This window comes from Phycodurus eques, chromosome 9 (genome assembly GCF_024500275.1).
Source record: "Phycodurus eques isolate BA_2022a chromosome 9, UOR_Pequ_1.1, whole genome shotgun sequence".
NCBI lineage: Eukaryota > Metazoa > Chordata > Actinopteri > Syngnathiformes > Syngnathidae > Phycodurus > Phycodurus eques.
Window position 1 is genome coordinate 14,012,028 of NC_084533.1, and position 25,502 is coordinate 14,037,529.

Sequence of the window (25,502 nt, forward strand, 5' to 3'; positions counted from 1 at the left end):
TAGCTGCTTTTAGTCACTACTTTTGACAAAGGAAAAGTCTCAAAAGTCACCATGCAGTGGGAAACGAGCGTAGCCCAACCCTGATTGATTAATTAGTCATTCATTACTTTAGTCCATATAATGTAATGAGTCCTAATCATTCATTACTGTAGTCCATTTACCATAATGAGTTCTGGTCAAGTGTGGGTAAGAAGAATTACAGTACAATCATATTACAGTATCCTTCCAGGTCTATTCAATTACCATATCATTGCAATCACTAACAATCCAATCATTTTCTTTTTTTAAGTGAATGGATATCAACTAGGGTACTAAATGGTTTATCTTCTGCTGTATTAAGTTAACCTTGGATATGCAATTTTTACAGTTCTCTGCCTGTTTTGGTCAAGATGTTCAACTTTAAACAGAAGGGTTGTGGCAGCACAATTGTCTTTCTGTAAATCTGGATATTGTCATGTCGTTGCCTAATGCAGCCCTGGGCACGGGCTGTCCCAGGAGAGAAGCGCTGCTTCATCTATCATCACACAGGCTGTTTTAAGACTTCCCAGCATGCAGTATGATCCCCAGCCCACGCTCTTTGTGGATGCCACGAGGAAAAAGCAACTGCAAAAGATTCACTAAAAATAGTACTCACAATGCGATAGTTACAAAGTCTGCGGATACTTGATTAGGCATACCTGAACAATTGAATGATACGCATTATCAAAGATGTATTCGAAATTCTGCCTTTATTGACACTGCGAGAGGTATTAATTTAACAATACAGTATGTTTATTATTGTAGCGGTATAGAACTGCGTTACATCAGCTCGAGAGATGTTTTTAACGTTTTGGTACCTTTTTGGGGCAAATTATTAAAACTAGTATGAAATATGGCTTACTATCTCTTTAGTGTCAATCATAACTGATCTTTTTTTGGAAAGGAATAATCTTGACTTCTGTCTTCAAACCCAATGATGTGTTCATAGTCCATGTTATATAATATATGGATATACAATATTTTGCGTGGATGAAATTTTCTATGAATTTCAGTGCTGCAATAATCAAGACCAAGCCAGTTCGAACAATATCTTACCTTTTAGTTTGTTTCTTTCATCCTTTCATATTTTCTTTTGCGCTGTCGTGACCTTTTGATATTATGCTCAAATGGTAGCCGATATAAGCCTGGGCTTCAGTCTACACCTTTTGGTCTTTGATTTGTAGATTTTGGAATCACTATTGATTTGTGAAATGATGTATGGTCAAATAAAATAAACTATAGTAAAGTATAATATTTATTTCATTGTAGATTTGTTTTTATTTAGCTCTACAGTAAAAGCGTGAATTAGTGTAAAACTAGTATATGTAAAGCATTGGATTTACTGTTTTTTTTTGGTACTTTTATTTTATCTGGTTGATTGGCTGGCAACCAGTCCATGGTGTTCTCTCATCCAAAGTCAGCTTGGATAGGCTACACTTCACCCCAAAAGAGGACAAGCACTATATTAAAGAGATGGATGGAAGGTTGACATGAAGATATTATGCAAACTCACTTTTTTCTCACAGTAAACGTCAATGACTGATTCAGTGCCTGCAACTAAGAAGGTTCACGATCAGCCCATACAATCATTACCCTTTTATTTGTATTTATTCACACGTACAAGATTAATCCAATAGCCACTTGTGTTACGTGTACACAGCATCATCAACCCAACAATGACATGAGACAAAATGTTTTACAGTGGCAGACACAACCAGGCAGTGCTTTCTCAATCCGACCACTCCATCTTTTGTGATATTACACAATTATGATAAGAGTGAGATGACATGCGGTGCCATTGTCAAGGCCTACGACAAGTTTGTGTTGTCCGTGGACTATAGTGAACTCAAAGCACCATCTCCAATTGAGAGCGCGTCGATAATGTGATAGCTTGACAAGATGTTGCCCCTGAGGTTGCTTTGTTGCTTCAGATCACCTCCAACATGAAGAGAATAGTGATGTAAGCCCCCCGACAGGAGTAACCTGATTTACACGTGTGCATATCATACACAGTGGTACACTTTACAAATCAATGACTCACACTGCCTTGTACTTATTGTGCGACTCTTCAGAATCGTGCTAAAAATAGTGTTCGCTTTGAATGGTGCTTGTGATGCACACTTTCCATTCGGACGCTCTCGAGAGGTCGACAGATACTTTAAAATGTCAACAGGGAGGGATCTGTTTCACCTCACAGACGAACTCAGAGTTGTGTGCTCGTGTATTTATGGTGGGGATGCATAACATTGTGGAGCAGTTTTAAGCCCGAATACTGAAAATTTCAAAATTCCAAGCTTTACTTTTGGGTGGACAAAATAATTTGTAATAGCATAGTTTGTGTCTCACTATAACCTGGTGACACTATAACCTGGTGACATGAGGCTGCCCTCCACTCCATATTCAGAGACGGTATTTTCTCAAAAGCTCCGATTGCCACATGTACTTCCGCTCCGGAAAGCGATCGGGAATCCTAATGCGATGGAAGTCCTGGATGCATTTCTCCAGCTCCTGCTCGGGTGTCATCTTCTCCTTATTGGCTTTCCTCTTGGCAGCCTCTCGCTCACGGACTCCGAAGGTCCTGCCGCGCAGCATGTCAGTCTTACGACGCATCTCTGCCTGCTGCATCATGTGAGCGGGCCCTTTATGCATGGGTCGGTCCAGCGACTGGATGTTGGGGCGTCGAGTAACCGGACCACAGATGACGGTCCCCTGAGGGGAACTGGCCTCCGACTGGGTCTCGGAGCAGGAAGTGGAGAGCTCGTTGAAGGAAGTGCCGCTCTCTCCCTCGCGCTCACTTTTGTGGCTTTTGCAGCAGCAATCGCAGTGTGAGGATGACCACTGTGAGGGCCCACCTACATAACACACAAACACACACAAATCTATGTTCAAGTGTTGAGAGTGGCGGTCCTAGCTTGTATGGCGCCCCCGTGCAAGACCCCCCTTTGGGACACCCCACTCCACCACCAACACACAAACACAGGTGAAAACACACTGGAGTGGCCCTCATATTTTCTTTAAAATATTTTCATCTATAAACAGAGTACAGAATACAAAGAAAACATTAAGGAAAGAGAACTACAAAAAGACAAATACTGTACTGCATTGCACAAATGACAAATCTAAAAGGAACCGTATTGCAATAATATTGGTTTTGTTTTGTGGCTTGCTTTAATGTTCAGGATTAGATTATTAAATTATTTTAAAAGTGTTGCCTTCTGGCCTTCCATGATGCTAAATCATTTATTATGTGATTGTATGATATCTGCTCTCCCTATCACATAAATCTATTTCTGCTCCCTACCCTTCATATCTTCTACAGAGGGCGACTCCACAACCGGGTGCAAATTCTCCATACAAACACCAATGCTTAATGTCATGACACAAAAGAAAATCAATTAATGTAGGTTTTATTTAATTTAATTTATTCCCCCCCACCCCCAGCAATGGCACCCTGTGTGGCCGCACATAATGCGCATGCCAGAATCTGCCACTGTATGTTATTACCACATACAATCCTGCTATTCTTAAAGCGAACTCTTTGTCTTCTGCAATTTTAAACACACCCTCTGTCGAGACAGTGACAGATTCCAGCATTGAACAGAAGGAACAGTTGCATAAGGTGGGCAAATCAGTGGCACAGTATCACACGTTCTCAAAAAACCAACAAGACTGGAAGGTCGTTTCTGGTATTATTTGATAAGAGGCCAATAATTTAGCATGAATCTAGTTAAGACTTGCTTTACTTAAAGGGAAAGTGCAATTTAAAAAAAAAAAAAACATTTTTTGTCATACATGGTTAGCCTAATAGCGTAATTGCCTAAGTCATTTTTTACTTACTTTTACGATATCAATAAAAAATACTCATGTGTTGGCTAAAACAAAAATTATCTTATGTGTGTGTAGATTGTCAGTCATCCAGGTGATGCTAATCCACAAAGGTTGAATCGTGGCAACTGGACTCTTCTTGTTTGTTGAACTTGTTGTTTTTTGTTGTTTCCGAATAACGCTAAAAATTATAACGCTCGATTTCTTGTATTTGTAGTGTATTCAATTGAATATAGGTTGAATAGGATTTGCAAATCATTGTATTCTGTTTTTATTTACGTTTTACACAACGTCCCAACTTCATTGGAATTGGGGTTTGTGTTTTAGTAAGGTTGGGTCCTGGACCCAAACCAACCAAAATTGATTTGCTCCATTTCTGCACCATATAGTATTACACCGACTGCTATGTTATGAGCCAGCTATCATTATCTGCCATTACTGTTTCGCCTTAGTGGAGGTCTGTGCTTGACTCAGTACCATTCTTCTTATTTTACTTCATTCTGTGAAAGTAATACGGGGGAGTGTACCACAAAACAATAATGGGGCATGAATTTCATTTCCATAACCCTCAACTTTTCTTCCTCAACACATCCTCCCACGTTGTCAATTAAACAGAGGAAATGCGGTTCTTTTACTGGCTTGTGAAGATACTGTCGCTATTTCAAAAAACAGGTCTCACTTTTTGATGTACTAGCAAATAGGAAAGTACAGTTGTCGCATCAACATCCGTTTCTGAGCGATAAAATCATGCAGGTAACCCTAAACACCCCTTAATGGCCTTTTTCTAGCATGATGATATGTCCTCAGTTGCAATGATATCACATGGAGCAATAATTTGTCCATTAGCTCCTCGTGAACAGAGTTCAAGGGGGGATTTTAACCTCTCTGCGCTCACTGTAATAATGACCTTATCGTATTGAGATGATAGTGAGAGCGTCACTAACAGCTTTTTAATGGCTAATCCATGAGTAAAGAAACCAATCAACTCACCAATTTCCCCCCACAGAAAATGAATGGAGCTGAGTCTAGCAGACAAGCAGCACTCCGCAAATGGATGTAGGCGCTTTAGTGGCCGGGATCCAGAGGAGGGATTGGCGTTGTGTGTATTGTTTGTAAATGGATGGAGGCTGGAGTCCCGGGGGGGGGGCAGCCCATTAAGGCAACACGCCAACTCCCAATAATAGCTCTGTGCAATTCTCAATCCATGTAGGGGAATGATTTGTATGACTTGAAATCACCTGGAGTTCCTTTCAGCCATGTACTGTATACTGTATGTGCTGCCCGTTCACTTCAACTGTAGAACCATATAAATATACGAGGTGTGTCAGAAAAGTTCCAGGTCTGTTGTGACAAGATTTACAGTGTTTGAAATCCAAACTACACGTTTTCCCCTTCTAAGTAATCCCCCTGCAGTCTAATGCACTTTCCTAGCTTTCTTTGCCATACCTTAATTCGCTCCTGGTCGGGTGAGTTGGGAGGCCACTTCACAGCAATGTTCTTCTCGTCCAGGAACTGTGGGATGCTCACGGCATTGCGAGCAGAGGCGTTGTCATGGTGTAGCAGTCGCAGGTTGTCCTGCCACAACTCTCACCTCTCTTTGCACACTGAACGAAGCAAACGCTGCAGGATCTCTTTGTTTACTTGCTGATTGATTGTCTGACCCACATTGAAATGGAAAACTTTGAAATATATCTTTTGTGACACCAATTCTGGAACTTTTTGGACGCATCTCGTATATTCTACTCAGCATTTTCGACCAAAATTGCTGCTGCAGTTTTTCATAAATATTTACAAACAAACTAAAATCAGAAGTCAAGAAATGGCAAGCAGACTAAACACGTTATGTATGCGCAAAAGACGAAACATGCTTTTAATATCTTGTTTCATCAAATACGTGAGTTACTAGGTTAGAAATTGTTGCTGCACGAATATCATCTGCATGAAATAAATTATATATATAGATATATATATATATATATATCTAGCATGGCCTCCTTGACCGTGAGGCAACTCCACTACCACTTTACAACTGAATGGAATATTAATGAAGGAGTTTCCACCTAACGACTCTTGTGGACTGACAACGGCCTCTCTGCCAGGCAGCCTCCCGGCTCACCCCTTTTTCGCATTCCAAAAGAATTATACCATACGTGGTTTGGGGCGTGCCTCCAAATTGTCGCATAAATAGTTAAGTTCCCCCTCACCAAAACTAACAAAGCCTGCTCGGTAAAAGTGAACGAGTGCGAGGAGTAGACTGGCCAGCAGTCTAAACCTGTCTCCCATTGATAATGTGTGGCGAATTATGAAGTGCAAAATATGACAATGGAGACCCAAAACTGTAGAGCAACTGAAGAATGGGAAAGAATTCCACCTACAGAGCTCCAACAATTAGTGTCCTCAGTTTCCAGATGCAAATTGTGTGTTGTTAAAAGGAAAGGTGATGTCACATAGTGGTAAACATGCCCCTGTCCCAACTTTTTGTTGCAGGTTAAGGTTGATAGGGATTTGCAAATCAGTGTATTCTGTTTTTATTGACATTATATACAATGTCCCAACTTAATTGGAATCGGGGTTTGTACTACTGCACTGAAGTGTCTTACTAGTGACGTCAAAGAGAGTACAAGTACATGGCCGTTAAGATGGATATGTAGGATAGCAAATAAATGACTCAAATGTCTTCCCATTCTTGCGTCTTGGCACTCTGCTTATTGTCGTGAATCCATAAAAACTCTGTGAATCCATTTGGCACAAAGTGTAATACGGTATTTCTGAGTGTGGAGCTTGTCCGAGCCTGGAGTTTAACTTCATATTCAATTCAGTGGCTCCTTAAACAAAATGTGCTCGTGCTCGTGATGGAGTTTTGAAGTGGCCAAAAGATGAGGAGGGAAACACAGTCAAATCATATGTGTGGGTATGTTTAAACAAGTGGGCGTGCATCCTCTGGTATTTTTCAGGGAAGCCATTGATCGTTGTGTCTTTGTTCTCAGGTCCATACTAAGAGATCCTGTTACCGTCCCATTAAAAGACTGGAACTGATGTACAAAGCAAACTCTGCTTCCGCATTTTTCATAAGTAACACTCCCGAGCTAAACTCCATTCTGTCTTTAAGGAGAGCAGGAATGCTTGTCCTGATAGGAGTGGCGTCTCATTTTACGTAACATCACCAGCTTGGGTGCTCATTAAAATGACATTTTTTAGCTGTTAAATTGTCCTAAATGGCAGAAGAATTAGGACATGTTGTGGACTGAAGGCAGCGGGCTCAGACAAACGCAAATGTCACTGGGTTTGTTTGCTTGCTTCTAAATTAACACACTTCTTGCATATACTCTGTCATTGGGAAAGGAGTTTTGGGGCTTGGCCTGAAAGGTTAAATACAGGAACATTCTGTTCTGGAATCGTCCTTAGAAAAACATTTCTCTTAAGCCATACAAAACAAAAACTACATATCACTGTTTGAACCGCTGTCATGCATGGCAACATATGTCATGAGACTCAGTTTAGAGCTCAGTTTAGTGAACAACAAACAATTAATTGCACATGACTGTTTTGCTTTTTCTTCAGTTTTTTTGCAACACTTAAAGAGAAGAGTAATACGAGAAGGAGAAGAAGAATATATACCGGCAGGTATGGCCAAAATAGAAAATTGGGAATTGCAGATGCACACGAGCAAGGCACTGAAGCCCCATGACTTCTCATGTAGTTCTCTTTTTGGGCTCATTTTTCCTTTTTCACTTGAATTAACTGTAGAATAACTTTACGACAGGCTCTGCTGCATTATCACGTCATGTTTGTACAAGTGAGCATTTCTTGCCCTATGAGTGTGCAACTTGTACCCTCAAGGGAATAATAAAGCATTCCTCATCTTCTTCATTAAAAGTATTTTGCTAAGGGAGGAACAATAGTATGGGGCGCATTAATATAACCTGAAAATGATTGTACGGAATGCGATGACAAAAGGATGCTTCTTCGTTGGTATTGTTATAGGTAAGTGGCTTTTAGATTCCAAGTTATGGCATGGAATAATATTGCAATATTCGCTCACATTAAATATAAACTGCAGGTGAATGAGCCCAATGGGCAGGAAGAGAAAGCTCTGTGAAAATGTGAGTTATTGTGATAACTCGATCTTCAACATTTGAAGCAGCAAAGATTTTTATTTACAGTAGGACTTCTTCAGAGTACACACAGAGTGATTTGTTTTAACATTTTAATGTTTTTTTTTTTTAAATGGGAAAGACCCCACACATGACAAGGAAAAAAAATCAACATGTTTGTGTGCTTACTACTCATGTTTAATGTACCCAAGATGAGCAACACAGCACACACATAACCAAATCTGTGATTTTCATGAGATTTACTTTTTTGTCAACGGCAAAGCATGTGCTCTCAATACATAACATTTAAAAAACAAGCCAAAAATACAGATTTTTGACGGTGAAAGGTTACTCCCAGTTTCCTTGTCGTAATTGTACGGTGATGTACGTAACTGTATATGCAGCACAATGTACCGCCATCCTTGTTTTTTTGTTTTCTTGCCATCCACACATATGTAATGCGCTGACGACTTTTACCCTCCTAGCTTAGTGTCGCACATGTTGTATCTACCTATTCATATCTATGGTCACCCCCATCGTGCGTGTTTTGGGCGGAATATTTATAAGGAGCTGCAGTACACCAAGGAAGCATTTCACCTGCACACTCTGTTAGAAACCCCACATTGTTTAGCTATTGTAGTCTCATGACCATGGTGTGAGTGGTCTTTGAACGTACCTCGTGCGAAGTACCTGTATTCCCACACGTATGTTGTTGTGTGTAGATGCCACAGGGTGAGTTTAAATACTTATAGAATTTGTGTAACGTGTTTGCTTTTTTTTTATGTTTTAAAAAAAAAAAAAAATCTAACTTACAGACTTACTGTCTGACATGAAATCAGACTAAACCTTTCCTATTTTAGGTCAAATAAGATTTCCAAAACTATTGCTACTAGCTAAATGCCAGAAGAATAAGAGAAGGATTTTTCAGGCAAATTTTCATTTCTTTCTTCAAAGTCAGAAGTTTACGATTACGATGCCTTCAAATCAATCGTTGACATTTTACACTCATACTTAATGTCACGTCAGTTTATGCTGGCGAGTAACACAAAGGCTGTGTAAAGACTATATCCTGTATATCCTGACAGACTGAGCAATCTTACTTTTATCTGTCAGTTAAGACGAGCAAAATCTCTATACTTGGTAGAATATATATATATATATATATATATATATATATATATATATATATTCTACCAACGAACGTAATTTCAGAATACAGCTGTAGTAAAATACTGTAATAGGTAAGGTAGCAGGGGTTTGCATTGAATTAAATTATGTGTCCTTTTTTTATGAGCCTTTAATTTGCCTCAAAAGGCTGTTTTGTTGTTTGTCTGTGTCCCTGACCTTTAACGGTAAAATTAATTTAACATTGTGTTGCTGAGCTAAATACTGTATATACTGTCGGACTAGGAGTAATACAGAAGGTTGGACTTCTTATACTCAGTAAGGGTTAACTGATACATTGACTGTGTATTAGATAATTCCACTACCTTCTGAATGTTGAACAATGCAGTGTTACAGTGTATAGGTGGCTTAATTATTTCCTTATTTTTTAGATGGCTATTTTATACACGTTTAGCGTTTTATGTGCCACCCCAAAACTACGCCCTGATCTCACACCGGCCATCCCACTGAATATTCTCTGGCTCCGTCCCTGCATCCACACTGCTGTAAAATACAAAGAAGAAAGTGAAGTAGAACAAGAAATGGAAGAAATGCTAACTGATAGCTTACCTGGTAACTGCATTCCAGTTACAAACTCATCTCCTTGTCCTTTTCGTTGTGGGGAACGACTTTCGAGACACAGTATACAAACACTGAGCACAACCAGTTGCTCCTCTCTAGTGTTGCAAAGGGGGGGGGGGGGGGGGGGCGGAATGTCTAATGAATATATGGCAAGTGCTCAGGAAAATTATAGGCTATGCCCACGGGATAATCGTTCAGGATTATCTTTTAGAGACAGCCAAGAATTGAGCCTTTGCTGTCTTTGATCGGAAGGGGGAAGACTCACATTTGGGTCTGATTATCCGTATATATGTACCCTCTTGTAGTTCACACAGCATCTCATGGGTGTTACATCAACTGTTGTACGGTATAATTTCAGGACAGTTTTGGTCATTTTTAGTTTGTTTAAATAAATGTTTCTTCAGGTTACTTTATCTGGCAGGTAAATTGCGGATATTCTCAGCCGTCTTGCGTCCCCTTCTTTGACATCCACACAAATACATTTTAGACTAGCTAGCACTGCCTCAGGGGGAGTGTCGTTTACATGCTTGTTAGCTTACGAATTAGGTCAGTGTGCCCTTGCAGCAGCGGGGGGGGGGAAGAGTCTTGCAAAGTGACCGTCCTTATAGCATGAAAGAAATCCGTTTGACCACGACGATCCTGTTTGCTACACAAGCATCTCTGCAGCTGCCTCACTGATTGGCAGCACACACAGCATCTTGGAACATTTGCATACATTTGAATGTGTCAATATAAGGTGCTTACACTCAACCAGCCAATGGTGTTGAAATAAGCCCAGACAGTACGTCAAATAGTGAGCAATATTCCAGGGTTACACGTGGGAGCCCCGTAGGCTTTGGAGTACTTAACCTATAATCCGCAAACATGTCTTGCTACTTTGTGGCCTGAAGCTAAAGTATTTTTTATTCTTTTTGTTTTTTTACGCGAAACAGACTTTTTCTCCTGCTGATCGTTTCTGACAAGTCCTCTGTCCTTTTTAAAAGGTGACTGCCAAAATTGATGAACCAACAATGCAGACAGGCTGAAATGTCTATAGAAGTTATACAGTTTATCATTGGTGCGCCTACGATATCTTGGATTTTGAAGCAATCATTTTCATGGCTTTTTACAGTTTTAAGGCAAGTCCGAATTATTTAGAGGTGCACCTTCAGTGTAGTACCATGTTGTGCCACAACATGCCAGGCAAAACTGAGCTCTACTGGTTGTGGATGCGGAGTAATTATAAGCAAGAAGAAGGTCCCCTACTAAGCCGTAGAACACCCTGAAAACTGCTTATTTAAAAAATATCCCAATATGGATTATTTTGGTAACTCGACACATTCCTAAAGTTGGACCGACCCAGTCAGTGGTTATTGTAAACCAGCTGGGCTGGGTTATAGGTGTGACCCTGCACGTTGGGTTGGGATTGTATACCCCAAAATGGGTGAAATGTGATTTTGCTGTTGGGTGAATACAATCTGACCCAAAAACTGGTCTAAAATATCCATCTATCCACTCTTTGTACCATTTGTCCTCACTCGGGTCGCAAGTTTTCAATTAACCTATCATGCCTCAAATGCTTTTGGAATGTGGGAGGAAACCGGAGTACGTGGAGAAAACCCACACAGGGAGGCCAGGGCCCAGATTTCAACCGACGACCTCTGTACTGTGAGGTGAATATGCTCACCAGTCATCCACCGTGCTGCTGGTCTAAAATATACACTGTGTGCAGTATTAGGCAAGTAAGTATTTTGACCATATCACTTTTAGGGATATTTCCTAGCTCCCAGCTTGATAAACCTGAATGCTTAATGGATTTAAGCATAGCAGATGTATTTGTATGTGTGGGTGTGGCCTAAGGATATATAAAGGTGTCCGTAATTATTGGGCAGCTTCTTTTCTTGAGGGCAAAATGGGCCAAAAAAGAGATTTAACTGACTGTGAAAATTAAAAAATTATCAAAGAAGAATGCAGCGCTCTTGAAATATCTAAGCTATTGGGGTGTGATCACAGAACCATCGAATGTTTTGTTGTGAATAGTCAACAGGGTCGCAAGAAATGTGCTGAGAGAAAAAGATGCAAATTAACTCCCAAGGATTTGAGAAGAATCAAGGGTGAAACCAGCAGGAACCCATTATTTTTAAGTTCTGTCATATTTCAGAACTGCAACCTACCTGGAATACCTCGAAGTACAAGATATTCAGAGACATCACCAAGTTAAGAAAAGTCACATAAGTTGAAGCCTCTAGACTGAGCCAAGACATATCTGAAGAGAGATTTCGCAAAGGTTTTATGGACTGATGAAATGAGAGTGACTCTTGACGGACCAGCTGGGTGGGCCCGTGGCTGGATCACTAATGGGCACAGAGCTCCACTTCGACTCAGATGCCAGCAAAGTGGAGGGGGGATGCTGGTATGGTCTGGTATTATTAATGATGAGCTGGTTGGACCTTTTCGGGTTGAAAATGGGCTCAAAATGAAGTATGAAAAACATTCTGTCAGTTTTTAGAAGACACTTTCTTCAGGCAGTGGTACAGGAAGAAGTCTGCATTTTTCAAAAAGACAGATTTTTATGTAGTACAATGCTCCATCACACGCATTCAAGTACTCCTCTGCGTGGCTGGCCAGTAAAAGCTTGAAAGATGAAAAACTGATGCTGTTCTTCACCTGACCTGAACCCAATTGAGAACTTGTAGGCAGTTCTTAAACGGGAGATGTACCGTGAAGAAAAACATTACACCTCTGGGAAGAATGTCTGGGAGGCTGTGCTTCCTGCTGCACAAAAACTTGATTGACTACAAATCAAGAAACTAACAGAATCCATGGATGGAAGGCTTATCACCGTTATTCAAAAGAAGGGTGGCTATATTGGTCACTTTTTTATATACATCAGTTTCTATCGATTTCTATTGACAAGTTTTTTTATGATTCTCACTTAAACAAATGAAAATAAAAAAGTGAGATGGGAAAATGTGTTTTTCATTTTTTTTCATCACACCATCCATCCATCCATTTCCTGAGCCACTTCTCCTCACTAGGGTGAGGAGAAGTGGCTTCTGCACACCAGTAATTGCCTAATAATTGTCCACATATTGATATTCTTCTAAGAAAGCCGAAACCTCACTTTTAATTTCTGAAACATTCCTGTTCACTATATAATTCTGCACACAGTGTAATTATGTGATGTCATGTGGGTCTTAACAACTGTCATACATCTAAAGACCACACGGTTTCTTCTGGAAAAGTATTTTATAGTTAGTATATTCGCCTCACAGTTCTGAGGACCTGGGTTCAAATCTGGCCTCACCTGTGCGGAGTTTGCTTGTTCTCCCCCGTGCCTGCGTGGGTTTTCTCCGGGTACTCCGGTTTCCTCCCACATCCCAAAAACATGCATCGTAGGTTAATTGAGGTCTAAATTTCCCGTAGGTGTGAATGTGAGTACTAATGGTTGTTTGTTTATATGTGCCCTGCGATTGGCTGGCAACCAGTTCAGGGTGTACCCAGCCTCTCGCCCAAAGATAGCTGGGATAGGCTCCAGCACACCCGTGACCCTAGTGAGGATAAGAAGTCGGGAAAATTAATGAATGAATGAAATATACACGTAGAACTGCAAGCGAGAGAGTGAAAAAAGAGGCAGAATAGTTTTAAAAAGTGTGTCTTGACTAGGGCGAGTGGAAAAATTGTCTCATGCCGAGCTCAGAGTACTTGACGTTTGTTCTCGTTCACGAAGGTCGCAATGTAAAATTTCAAGACATGATGTCATAAATTTGTTCTGTGTCTTGGACAGGACGAATGGCCACACTACAAGTAGGACACCGATCAGACCCCGCCCGGTCATCGCGTGCTGTCGCCAAGAGCACAGTCTGACGGCGCACGTCTTCCGGGAGGCGGGACAAGAAGTAAGAGTCCAGGCAGCAGCACCGCAGGACAAAAGCGCAGGAACCGTGGGGTTAACCAGAGCTTGGCTCCACAGGAAGAACGAGTGCATGGTGCAGCCAGGCTGTGTCGTGGTCGTGAGGTGTCCTATAGATGCCAGATCGGCAGTCGTTGATTACGTCATATACACGGGGAACAACACTAGATCGGGGACTCAACTCAATAATAGGCCACGACAGGGGGTGGGGGCGGAGTGGTTCAGGTCAGGGAGGGCGTTTACTCGATTATACAATGGGACAATAAGATAGGATTATCGATTCTAAAAAGAGTTGATGGTGACAGCCTTCCCTAAATGTGTTTAAAGCATGTAACAAAACAACAAGAGTTTGTAACCGCTTTATTTTTACTCCACTGCCACAAAGTCATACTAAAAAGTCCCCTCCTTCCACATTACACCATTCAAACCGCCATTAAAGGCCTCCCTGGAGGGATCATTAAGGAGATGGATGTCAGACAGCAACGAAACATGCATAGACTTGTTTCACCTTTTCAAACACTGTTTAAAAGGACTAATTGACCCGGATATGGAGGGGCTACAATGGGGAACTTACAACAGAGAGATACCATCCAGATGAATCCTTGAATTATTTGGTAGCATCACAAGGACAACCTTTACTTGGAATTGAACCTTCACAAATAACCACACTTATACCAATCAACACTTTAAGTGCACTTCCACAAAGGGATGTATAAAAAAATTCTTTCATTTTTCCACTTCAAAGTAATAAGTACTGCTGAAATGACGAAAACCACGTCGCCTTGAACGTCTCAGTTGGAATGATGGAAACAATTGTGAACATGCGTCCCTTGTATTTTACTTCTCAACGTGTGGCTGTTAGCCACTGTCAGGAATGGAAATGTTATTCAAGAGGAGATTGAGGCCAGCAAGAAAAGGGGCCTCTGCAGCAGAGTGGAGCCTGTGGAGCACAATAATGCAGTGTCGAGAAGAGCAGAATGTCAACCAACAAAAGACTTGGTAAGCTGAAAACTAAGGATTTATGCAAAGTAACTAGGTCTAATTATTACAATTTTGCATCATAAATGTATATTTTCAACTAAACAATCATGTTTCAATAAACCGTGCTGAATGCTTAATTTTTGATACAGTTGTTGTGGCTAAATCAGGCCATCTGTCTCCCTAGAGTGGTAGAGAATGATCAACGGGCTATGATGGAAGTCTTCGTTGAGACAGGTTAGTTGGTCAAAGAGAATTTTGCCTGATCATCAAGCCAATGTCTACCAACATTTTAACCAGTTGGAGGGCTCTGCCTATCATGCCTTCAGCACCTGCTTATAAAGCCTAAATGATGTCACCGTGTTGGAGTACAGTCTAAACGTTAATTCCTGGAAAGAGGAACTCCTTCAACAGGCAACGACGTCAGCTTCTTACGCTTTTCATGCACTGTATGTGTATGTGATGTTCTTTTACCTGTACTTTATAGTCTCTTCAGAATGATGGACTATCAATAGTACATCTTATCCAGCTTTACCCCAGCAGAAGGAATGTGCTCTTCCTCAAGCATGGCTACAGCAGACAACTGATAATTTGTTGATGATAATTAAATGATAATTAACAAATGGAATATCTTTTAATTATCATTTCAGATACCTCAGAGTCCTTGTATTCCACCTAATTGGATGGTGCAGGTGTACCTAATGAATTGCCCAGTGAGTTTCCTTTTTTTTTTTTTAAATGCTCATCATGCAGACATGAGTTTCCTATGTGTACTCTGTATCTGTATATATATATTGGCCTCCTAAATGGCATCCTAAAAGTTGAGTATTCAAGTTTTGGGTCAGATTCAAGTGAGGCTCATCAGTCGTGTGATGCATAATGCTGTGAAATCTATCTATCTAATCTATCTATCTATCATGATCACCTTCTAATGATCGATTCAAATATGTATGTTTTCACGTTGAGTCTGCACATTTCCAATATAAAATCCTATTTGCTGCCAAGGTGAGGCACGTCTACTTGAAGTGATGTAGTGCAAAATGGCAGCGGCACACGGCCATGACTTACTTCTGACCATTTCTCTGCACAGGTGCTCCATCAGAAATGGATGAGTTATTCATGGTTGGCATAATCTATCTCTTGGAGGCATCGCCAATACATTCTGACTCCAAACAGGCTTGGCCCAATTGCTGCCTCCATTACAGCCTGCCAATGGATTACTTTCCTCCTCTCTCCATGCCACCATGTAGTTATTGACCATGTGCCACCACACAACATGTACTCACACAATCTCTCGAGAAATGGAACAGAAGCGGATGGAGCTGGTACACTTTCTATTGAGCTGGTAGACTTTCTATAGACTGTAAACCCCCACTATTCGTGAAGGTTAGGGACCAAGCTGTCAAACAGTGAAAAAAAAGCAAGTATTTGACATCCCCCCCAAAATGTTTATCATCATCTATTAATAGTTAAACCATAAATATGCTAGAAACTATGATCCCAAAACACTCATTTCAAACTAATCTTACAAAATTACCCTTAAAATTTCATGGTCTAGTGGTCTAGCAACCCCGGCTAAACTTAGCTCCTCCCCAACATACAAAGATCTTCAAGATGTGTCACTCCAACATACTGTACTTCCTTGACACCAGTTAATACTTTTCTATAAGTCAAGGCTTTGGAGGCATCTTGTTGCATCTTAGGGTGGTTTCAGAAAGAGCACAAAAAATGTTTTTCAGTAAATTACTGAGAATAGGTTCCACCCCAAAAACCCAAATAGGTGAATTAGTGGAAAGCAAAACGCGAATATGCGTATGTTGACTGTATATGTTCACTGGCCAGTAATGTATGATTTGATTAAGGAGCCTTTAAACTAGGTTACCCTTCATCTTTCCAAATTGTGTCTTTTGGGAACGCAGATTGTTTTTTAATCAGCCAACACCCTTCACTTTCCCTAGACATAATTAGTGATAATAAGATTGTCCCAAAATGCCAGCTGTGAGTTTGGAATTGTTAGTCCTAACGGGAATATTATCACCACTGCCAATGTCCTTATTGTGCAGGATGACCTACTTTTTTGTGATAAATAACCCTTCGCACAATCCCTCTGGATGCTGTCAAGCTGCTGCAACCAGAATATCTGTATTAGGCTTCATTTACACTGTAGATATGCCTAATTCCAATTTAGTGCCTATATCAGACTGTCTATTTACAGCTACTCTCAGGTGACCTATATCCAATATCACTGGGCTTGCATTGACCGAGCACTTGAAACCACACACACACACACACACACACACACACACACACACACACACTGGTGGCAGCAGGCCAATTGAGGCTGTTACGGTGCCGCACCACCACTCACCACAAAAAACTGAAATGATAAAATTTAAATACTTGAAAATATATCTCTATCTGTGTTTAGATGAGCAGGCTAGACAGTTGTTTCGTTCATCTTTGTTGTCTGATTTGTGATGTGTTTCCGCCCTCGGGGTGCAAAAATCTTTACCCACAGAGAACAGTCCATCCTTTGGCCAGTGCAGTCTTTGACCGGCCCTCACGACCTTTATGAAGTCGAAATAAAATGTAATGTATGCAATGCTTTTATTACGATGTGTCCATGTGCGTGGTATTTGCTCACCTGTCTTGACTCAGATATTCATTGAAGTGACATCCCATTCTAAATCAATAGGGTTTAATACAACATTGCTTCACCCTCTGCAGTAGCTTAAACTCTTGTGGGAATGTTTTCCACAAGGTTTAGGAGTGTGTTTTGGGGGAATTTCTGACCAATTTTCCAGAAGCGCATTTGTGAGGTTACACACTGATGTTGGACGAGAAGGCCTGCCTCTCAGTCTCCACTCTAATTCATCCAAAAGTATTGTATAGGGTTGAGGTCAGGATTGTGCAGGCCAGTCTAGTTCATCCACATCAAACTCTCTCACCCGTGTCTTTATGAACCTTGATTTGTGCACTGATGCACAGTCATGTTGGAACAGGAAGGGGCCATCTCAAAACTGTTTCCACAAAGTTGTAAATGTCCAAAATATTGGCCCCGAGCTCCAGTGAAAGGAACTCTGAATGGTTCAGCATACCAAGAGATTTTGGACAGTCAAAGAGTTTGGGGAATACCCCTTCCTGTTCCAACATGTCTGTGCACCAGTGGACAAAGCAAGGCCCATAAAGACACGGGTGACAGAATTTGGTATGGATGAACTTGACTGCCCTGTACAGAGTTCTGCCCTCAACCTGATAGAACACCTTTGTCTGCTATTTACATGTGTTTGAGGGTCTTAAACATTAAAGCGGGGTAACTGCAAAAAAATCAGAATTTGAAAAGCAGGGCTAATATTTTATCACAGCACTCTAGTTGTATGTATGGACATATAGGTAGGCGGCACGGTGGGTGACTGGTTAGAGCGTCAGCCTCACAGTTCTGAGGACCCGGGTTCAATCCCCGGCCCCGCCTGTGTGGAGTTTGCACGTTCTCCCTGTGCCTGCGTGGGTTTTCTCCGGGCACTCCGGTTTCCTCCCAAAAACATGCAATAATTGGAGACTCTAAATTGCCCGTAGGCATGACTGTGAGTGCGAATGGTTGTTTGTTTCTATGTGGCCTGCGATTGGCTGGCAACCAGTTCAGGGTGTACCCCGCCTCCTGTCCGATGACAGCTGGGAGAGGCTTCAGCACGCCCGCGACCCTAGTGAGGAGAAGCGGCTCAGAAAATGGATGGATGGATGTTTATAGGTACTAAATACTTATGACAGATTTGTTGAAAAGTTTATTCAAAAACTGCCCCGTGGGACAAATAAATGTTTGAAAGGATGCACAAATTGCACTTGCTCAAATGTGGGTTTAATCACCATCAGCTACAAGAAACATTTCTTTGATAAATGCCTTGTTCTCCCCAAGACAGAATCGACGAATGGAATCATCTGATTTAGTCAGCAGGGGACTATGTACTGTACATAAAAGAAATGGGAATTCAGCGTCTTAACTGGTCCCTTGATTGCAGAATACTGTACTAACTTGTTGTAATTTCCTGAACTGATAACTGCCCACAACATTTGAGAGCGGAGAGAACGACTTCATTTTTAAACACTTTGAAGCCTCATTTTATATGCGTTTCTAATTTTCATATATTTGTTTGTAATCATTTAAATTTGGCAGGGTTATTACCTTGATGTGTCAAATTTCGAAGACCCTGCCCTTGGTCAGCCACTGTCCCATATTCAGAACCAGGTTAAAGTGGATATTGAGCACAGTGCTAAATGACAACTCTGTCCTGACTCGGTTGTGGAATCCTATCTCGCATCACAATGTGTGTTGTCTTTTGACGTATACCAACAAAATGATGGGTTGTTGCCTTCCAAGTCCCCCATGAACCTTGGTGTCAGATCCTTACTTCAATCAGTGCTTTTGCTCCCAGCTCCCTCTCCCTTTTTTTCTGCCACACTTCTCTTTACCCCTTGGCCAGGCCTCATGCAACTTTTACTCCCTTATCACTCTTGCTTCATCCGCTCCAGCCTCCATCTGCTTGCCTTCTTTTTTCCTTCCAGCCCAAGTCCCTCTCTTTTTTTCTTAAAATTCATTGTTTTCCTCACGCCACTCCAAAAAAAATAATCCCTCCGCTCCCAACCATCTTTCCAGAACAGTGTCCATGTACAGGAAGTGGGGTTAACCTGGACCTGGAGCTGCTATTTCATGTTAAATGACTCACTCACTGTAGTGTAGGCTACACCCTTCAGATGTTGTCAATAGTAACAAATTTTTAGATAAATTTCGCCCGCGACCCTAGTGAGGAGAAGCGGCTCAGAAAATGGATGGATGGATGGATGGAGATAAATCTCACTCACTCACTTCCCTGCACTTCTAACAGGGATTTTTCTTCTTGAATTCCAAAGGGAAGCATTCAGAATAATGAACAAAGTGATTTTTTAATTGGCCATATGGTCCAACTCGTCCCTGCAAATAAGCCATATTTGAAGCTAATTCTGTTTTTTGCTGATGAAGAAACTCCCAATACAAAGCGGATATGAGTGAATGAAGCACCGACAGTCAGATTTTATTCGTTCTCTTTTCTGCTGCCTACTGGTGCTATATAATTCATAGGCGCAGGCAGGCACAGTATGTCTACACATGACACATCTACTTGAGTTGCAGCAGGATTGTGACTCAACCCTTCTTTGTAGTTCTTCAGTTCAGGGAACTGCTGAGCCCTTTTGAACACCAACTAACCAGAACAACAACACCTAAACAGTCCCTCACATTAGTTCCTTGTGTAGTATTGAATGAGAGACCTACATTACTTATTTGTTCCACTGTCGGCCAATGTTCTTGATGTTTTCTCTACATTTCTCCATAATATACCTTTTTACTGTGGGACCTTGACTTCTGAGTTTAATTATTTTCATGACTAAACTCATTCAATTAACTCCAATTCAAATCAATATGAAGATTAATGTGCTCCAGCACCCCCCGAAAATAAAAGTAAAAAAAAGCACTGTATTATATAAAAATATAAAAAATATAATGTGAAGAAATAAACTAGTTTTATATAAAGAGTGAATACTGTACGTTTGGACAAGCCGAGTCACAATAAGGACAGCTGTAGTGTTGTATGTGTGCTTTCAAGGGGCGTGGACTAGTGAGTGACATCAGGTCATGACCAGTTAGTCTTAGTGAGCTTCTGGACGTAAGTTTTACCTGACTGTATTTTAGTTTACTAGTGTTCTTATTTTGTATTTGTGCGTTTGACTGTTTGTACCGTTCCATAAATGGCTGAAAGTGCATCGGCGACTGTCCTTTTGGGGGGAGGGGGGGGGGGTGCAGTGAAGCTGAAACTTGTTCGTTTTGCAAATATTGGCTTGCAACAAAATAAAATAAATAAATACATGAAAAAACTATCTACCACGCAACGGCTCGTAACGCAAAAAAAAAAAAAACTTGTAAGTTTGGTCACTCGTGAGTCAGGTGCAGAATAGGACACTTGTAAGTCAAGTCACTTGACAATATTAGCCCCCAAAACATGTTTACACAAATAAAGACTTCAACCCCAATAGACTCCTGTCTGATCTGCAGTTGATTAAATAAAGGGATGGGTCACGATTTGCAGAAATGTGGCAATAGTAATATACCTAACTATAATGAAAACATTTATGAGGACTATTCAGTCAGGTGGAATTTGGATGAAATTGTATTGCCGGCTGGTTAGCAGATCTGCCTCACAGTTGTAAGGACCCGGGTTCAAATCTGGCCTCGCCTGTGTGGAGTTTACGTGTTCTCCCGTGCCTGCGTGGGTTTTCTCCGGGCACTCCGGTTTCCTCCCACATCCCAAAACATGCGGGGTAGGTTAACTGAAGACACTTCATTCCCTGTTGGTGCCAATGTGAGTGCGAATGGTTGTTTGTTTACATGTGCCCTGCGATTGGCTGGCAACCAGTTCAGGGTGTACCCCACCTCTCGCCCAGAGTCAGCTGGGATAGGCTCCAGCACGCCCACGACCCTAGTGAGGATAAGCGGTACAGAAATGGATGGATAGATGGATGGATTATTCAGTCATTCATATACAGACCCTCCATCCATCCATCCATTTTCACTAGGGTCGCGGGCATGCTGGAGCCTATCCCAGCTGTCATCGGGCAGGAGGCGGGGTACACCCTGAACTGGTTGCCAGCCAATCGCAGGGCACAAACAAACAAACAACCATTCACACTTAAGTCACACCAACGGGCAATTTAGACCCTTTCCAAAAAAAATGTGAATATAATGGAAAAGTTTATTTATTTCCATAATTCCACTCAAAAAGTTAAACTTTCATAGATTATAGATTCAGGGCCCACAATTTAAACATTTTCGAGTATTTATTTGTTTATTTTTTCATAATTTGGGCTTCCAGTTCATAAAACCCACGAAATCAGGAATTCATTCAATACTGTGACGAAATCACCATTGACTTCTCAGTTTTTGGAGGTAAAAAAGAAAGAAATTAGGGTCACATTAAATCAATCAAAATATGGTACTTTCAAAACGATCTGTTAATCTTCAATACTTGGTTGGGAATCCGTTTGCTTGAATGACTGCCTTGATGGTTTTTGAAGCAGTGACTCCTGCCTCATTCCACTCTTTCTGGATCTCTGCTAGATTCTTCAATCTTCTCTGTTTGATAATTCGCTGAAGCCCACGGTCATCTCTTTTGCTGGTGCGTCTTCTCCTGCCACATCGTGTGCTTCCACTAGACTTTCCATTGATATGCTTGGACACAGCACTCTGTCAACCTCCTTACCTATGAACTTTTGTGGCTTACCCATCCTAGGAAGTGTATCAATGATGGTCTTCTGGCCAGTTGTCAAGTCTGCCGTCTTCCCCATATTGAACCCAACTGAGGCAATTGAACCAAACTGAAGCAATTCAATGACACCTGGAGAAACCTGTGCAGGTGCTTTGAATTTAGGAGCTGATTAGTGTGTGACACTCAGTTTAAAACATTTATGGCCTGCAAACTTTAGGCTGATTTCTTCACAGTATTTAAATTTTTAGAATTCCTGATTTCATGGGTTTTATGAGCTGGAATCCCAAATTATGTAAAAATAAACAAATAAATACTTGAATGTTTTTCAATTGTGGGCCCTGAATCTATAATCTATGAAAGTTTAACTTTTTGAATGGAATTTTGGAAATAAACTTTTCCATGATATTCAAATTTTTTGGAAAGGGTCTGTATTTTTTACACCTATGTACAATATGCCAGCTGACATTAAGCAAGAGGCATCGCACACCCTGGACAACCAATCACACTAAATGACAATATAGTCTTCAATGAAACTAACATGCATTGTTTTTTTTTGTCCTGGAGAAAACCCTCACAGGCACTGGGAGAACACGCAAAGTCCACACAGTAAGATCAGGGTTCCTCAGATTCGAACCCTGAATCTCAAGACTGTGAGGCAAACATGCTAACCATGCTACCCCCATTGTGCCCAGCTAATTCCTGATGTAAAAATTCATCCATCCTTTTTTGTTGCGCTTATCGTCATGGTTGGGGTGAGCTGTAGCCTATAGCAGCTGGCTTTGGGCGAATGGTGGAGTAGTCCCTGGACTGGTTGCCAGCTAATCGCAGGCCACATACAGTATAGCCAAAGAAGCATTGACACTCACATTCACACCTACAAATTAGAGTCCTCAGTTATTATAACATGCACATTTTGGGAATTTTGGGAAGGAGATGACATACCTGGAGGAAGGTCACAAATTCGGGGAGCCCATGACAAGTGAGGCTGACGTGCTAACCACGCTGCCGAGCTGAGTTATTGCCACAAAATAATACAATGTCATTTGTGAGGCGCAAGTTTTCAATAGATGCCCGTACTGACGCAACCCATCCATTTGTATTTTTATTTTAAAGCTGTGCTTGAGACCGGTCATAGCTGCATGAGCATTGGGCCGGTGGGTGGGAATCGAACCCGTGGCGTCTGCAGAAATGCATGAACGTGCTGTACACCGTCACCAGTGCAATAAAATAATTCAATAAGAGCAAAATAAAGAGTCGAAATTTCACAAAGGAAGGTGGAAGGTCCACTGTGAGGCGGATTAAAACAAATAGTACATCAAAAAGTTGTCAAAGTGCAAACAAACGAGTGGTGATGGCGAAATGTGTGCTGTGGCCGATGCCGTGCGTGCGTGCGCGCTGGACTCACGGTAGAAGATGTACTGCGCGTAATTGGACCAGAGCGTGTCTTCCGCGTAACGAGCGACAGAGGCGGCGGTCAAGGAGGAGTTGCAGGCCACGATGTGAAAGCCGCTCTCTGACAGCATGTCAAACGCCCTCTCCGGGTGCTTGAACTTGAGGTAAAACCTGCACGTATAGCGGTCCGGGGGTCGGTCCGCGTCTCTGTTCTCGTTGAGCGCGTCTCCGAAGACCTCCTTGGCCAACGCGATCCTGCTGCTGATGAAGATCCTCGGCGACTTTCTACTCTTGGAGTCGGGCTCGCTTTCTTTGGCTGCCGCCGCTCCTTTGAGAGCCACCGTGATGTAGCCGTACCTCCTGTCTAGAGAGTAAGACGGATAAAACCTGTGCTCGCTGCCCACGGACGCATCGTCCAAATCGCTGTAGTCGTCCGGGAAGAGTTTGGACTCCTCGGACGATAAAAGTTTGGCTAAATCCGGCAGCTGGAAGTATTCCGCCTCCCGTTTCAACCTTCCTCTCTCGGGGAAGTGGTCCGGCAGGACGACTTGCTTGTCCCGCAAGTAATCCAATACGTACCGGAACAAAAAGCCATCTCTGTCGATGAAGTAACGTCCTCTAAAGTCCCGGGACAGGTCGTTGCAGGAGCCCTTCTTGTTGGAGAACAGCTTCCCGAGTAGGGAATTCGGGAAGGCGGTCAAGGTGGCGTGGCGAGTGTAGTACACCTGCCCCCCAACATTCAGCTCGATCACATCCGATGGAGGGCTCTGCGCCGAGCCGGCCTCTTTAGCGGGCTTGCAGTTTTCGCTCATGTCCCCCCCTTCTCCTCTCAATCTTGCCTTGGAATGTGAGTGTATCGATGGCGTCGAGTTCAGGGCGTGCGGCGCGGATGCATGCCGGAAAAGCACTCACGAGCCCAAGATGCGGTCATCACAATCCGAGGTGTGTCCCGGGCTGAAATCCTTCCACCCCGTGCGTAAGTGGGCGCATCCTTTTTTTCTTCTAAGCAATCGATCAGCATAACCTCACCGTGTTACGCGCATCCACTGCGACGCCTCAAGAGAAACTTAATCTTCTCTCTCAAACACACCAAGTACAAATCCCCCTTTTAAAAACAAAAATAATAATTTAAAAAAAGCCTATTCTTTAGATCAGTGCGTAAAAGTCCCAATTCCACTCTGGCTGGATGCTGCACGCTGCTCGTATAGAGGCGGTGCACGCGGAGAAGTGGATGCAAGCGCGGGGACTCCGAAGTGCACCCACATGCCTCCAAAGTGCTGAGTGCGGCCAGCAGACGCTTTCAGATCATGTTGAGCTAAGCTGTGAACGAGAGAGAGCGCGGGGTCCAATTATATCTTACATCATCTTAAAGACAAACAACATTTGCATAACGAAAGACCTTATGTATGTCTGTGTTTATTTTAAATGCAATTCTAACCCAGACACCGGCAATGGGCAGAAATGGCGATTAATGTAGTTTTATCATGCAGCCTTGCAAATGTTAATCCATTTTTACACTGTCCCATATTTACATGTGTGCTCTTAACCAGAGAGAGAGAGAGAGAGAGAGAGAGATAGAGAGAGAGAGAGAGAGAGAGCGCTCGTGACAGCTATGTGGGACCACATGCAGCCCAGGCCTCGCTTGCTGTCATTAAATATCTGACTTATACATTTGAAATGAATTCAAGTCAACGCTGGTCTCCTCTCTGTCACGCGAATCGATGGATTGGAAACGCCATGGCATCGGCATCATCGATTCAAAATTAGTCCTTGTTTCAGCACCACGGACAGATCCCAGGCAACTCCAAATCCACCCATCCAATTTCTTTACTGCTTCTCCTCACTCGGGTCGCGGGGGTGCACAGTCACACCTCAGGGCAATTTAGAGTCTTCAATCAACCTACCCATCTAAATATAAAAACATAACAACATTTATTTTATTGTCCCATACAATAATAAATGACTACTCATTGCTTTGCCATGTCTATACACTATTAATCAATGTGTGCTGTGTGCGTGTGTTCGTGTGGGGGGATTTTGCGTTTATATGTGAGTATGGGAGCAGTGAGGTTCTTGTGTATTTTTTTGCTATTTAAATTCTCTGTTTTTATCTCCATAGAGCACTCTGTGTTGCATTTTAATGTATGAAAACTGCTATATACATTCATTGAATTTGATTAGATACAGCAGCTGAAATAAGTATTTAACACGTCACCATTTTCCTCACTAAAAATATATTTCCAAAGGTGCTATTGGCTGGATAAT

General features: G+C 41.9%; 1 protein-coding gene across 1 annotated transcript; it reads right to left on the reverse strand.

Moving 5' to 3' along the window:
* Window positions 1-1,558: 1,558 nt before the first annotated feature.
* On the reverse strand, window positions 1,559-24,505 carry LOC133407679 (BTB/POZ domain-containing protein KCTD16-like). Its single transcript, XM_061685795.1, has 2 exons — window positions 23,251-24,505; window positions 1,559-2,870 (listed from the first exon to the last, which is right to left on the reverse strand). The coding sequence occupies exons 1-2, from the start codon at window positions 24,047-24,049 to the stop codon at window positions 2,419-2,421; spliced, it is 1,251 nt and encodes a 416-aa protein (XP_061541779.1). The 5' UTR covers window positions 24,050-24,505; the 3' UTR covers window positions 1,559-2,418.
* Window positions 24,506-25,502: the final 997 nt, after the last annotated feature.

Bases quoted from the DNA above. Each gene is read 5' to 3' on its own strand.
- LOC133407679 (XM_061685795.1), bottom strand. From the start codon at position 24,049: ATGAGCGAAAACTGCAAGCCCGCTAAAGAGGCCGGCTCGGCGCAGAGC. The intron at 2,871-23,250 runs GTGAGTCCAGCG...TGTGTTATGTAG, and splicing joins CGCGCAGTACATCTTCTACC to GTGGGCCCTCACAGTGGTCA.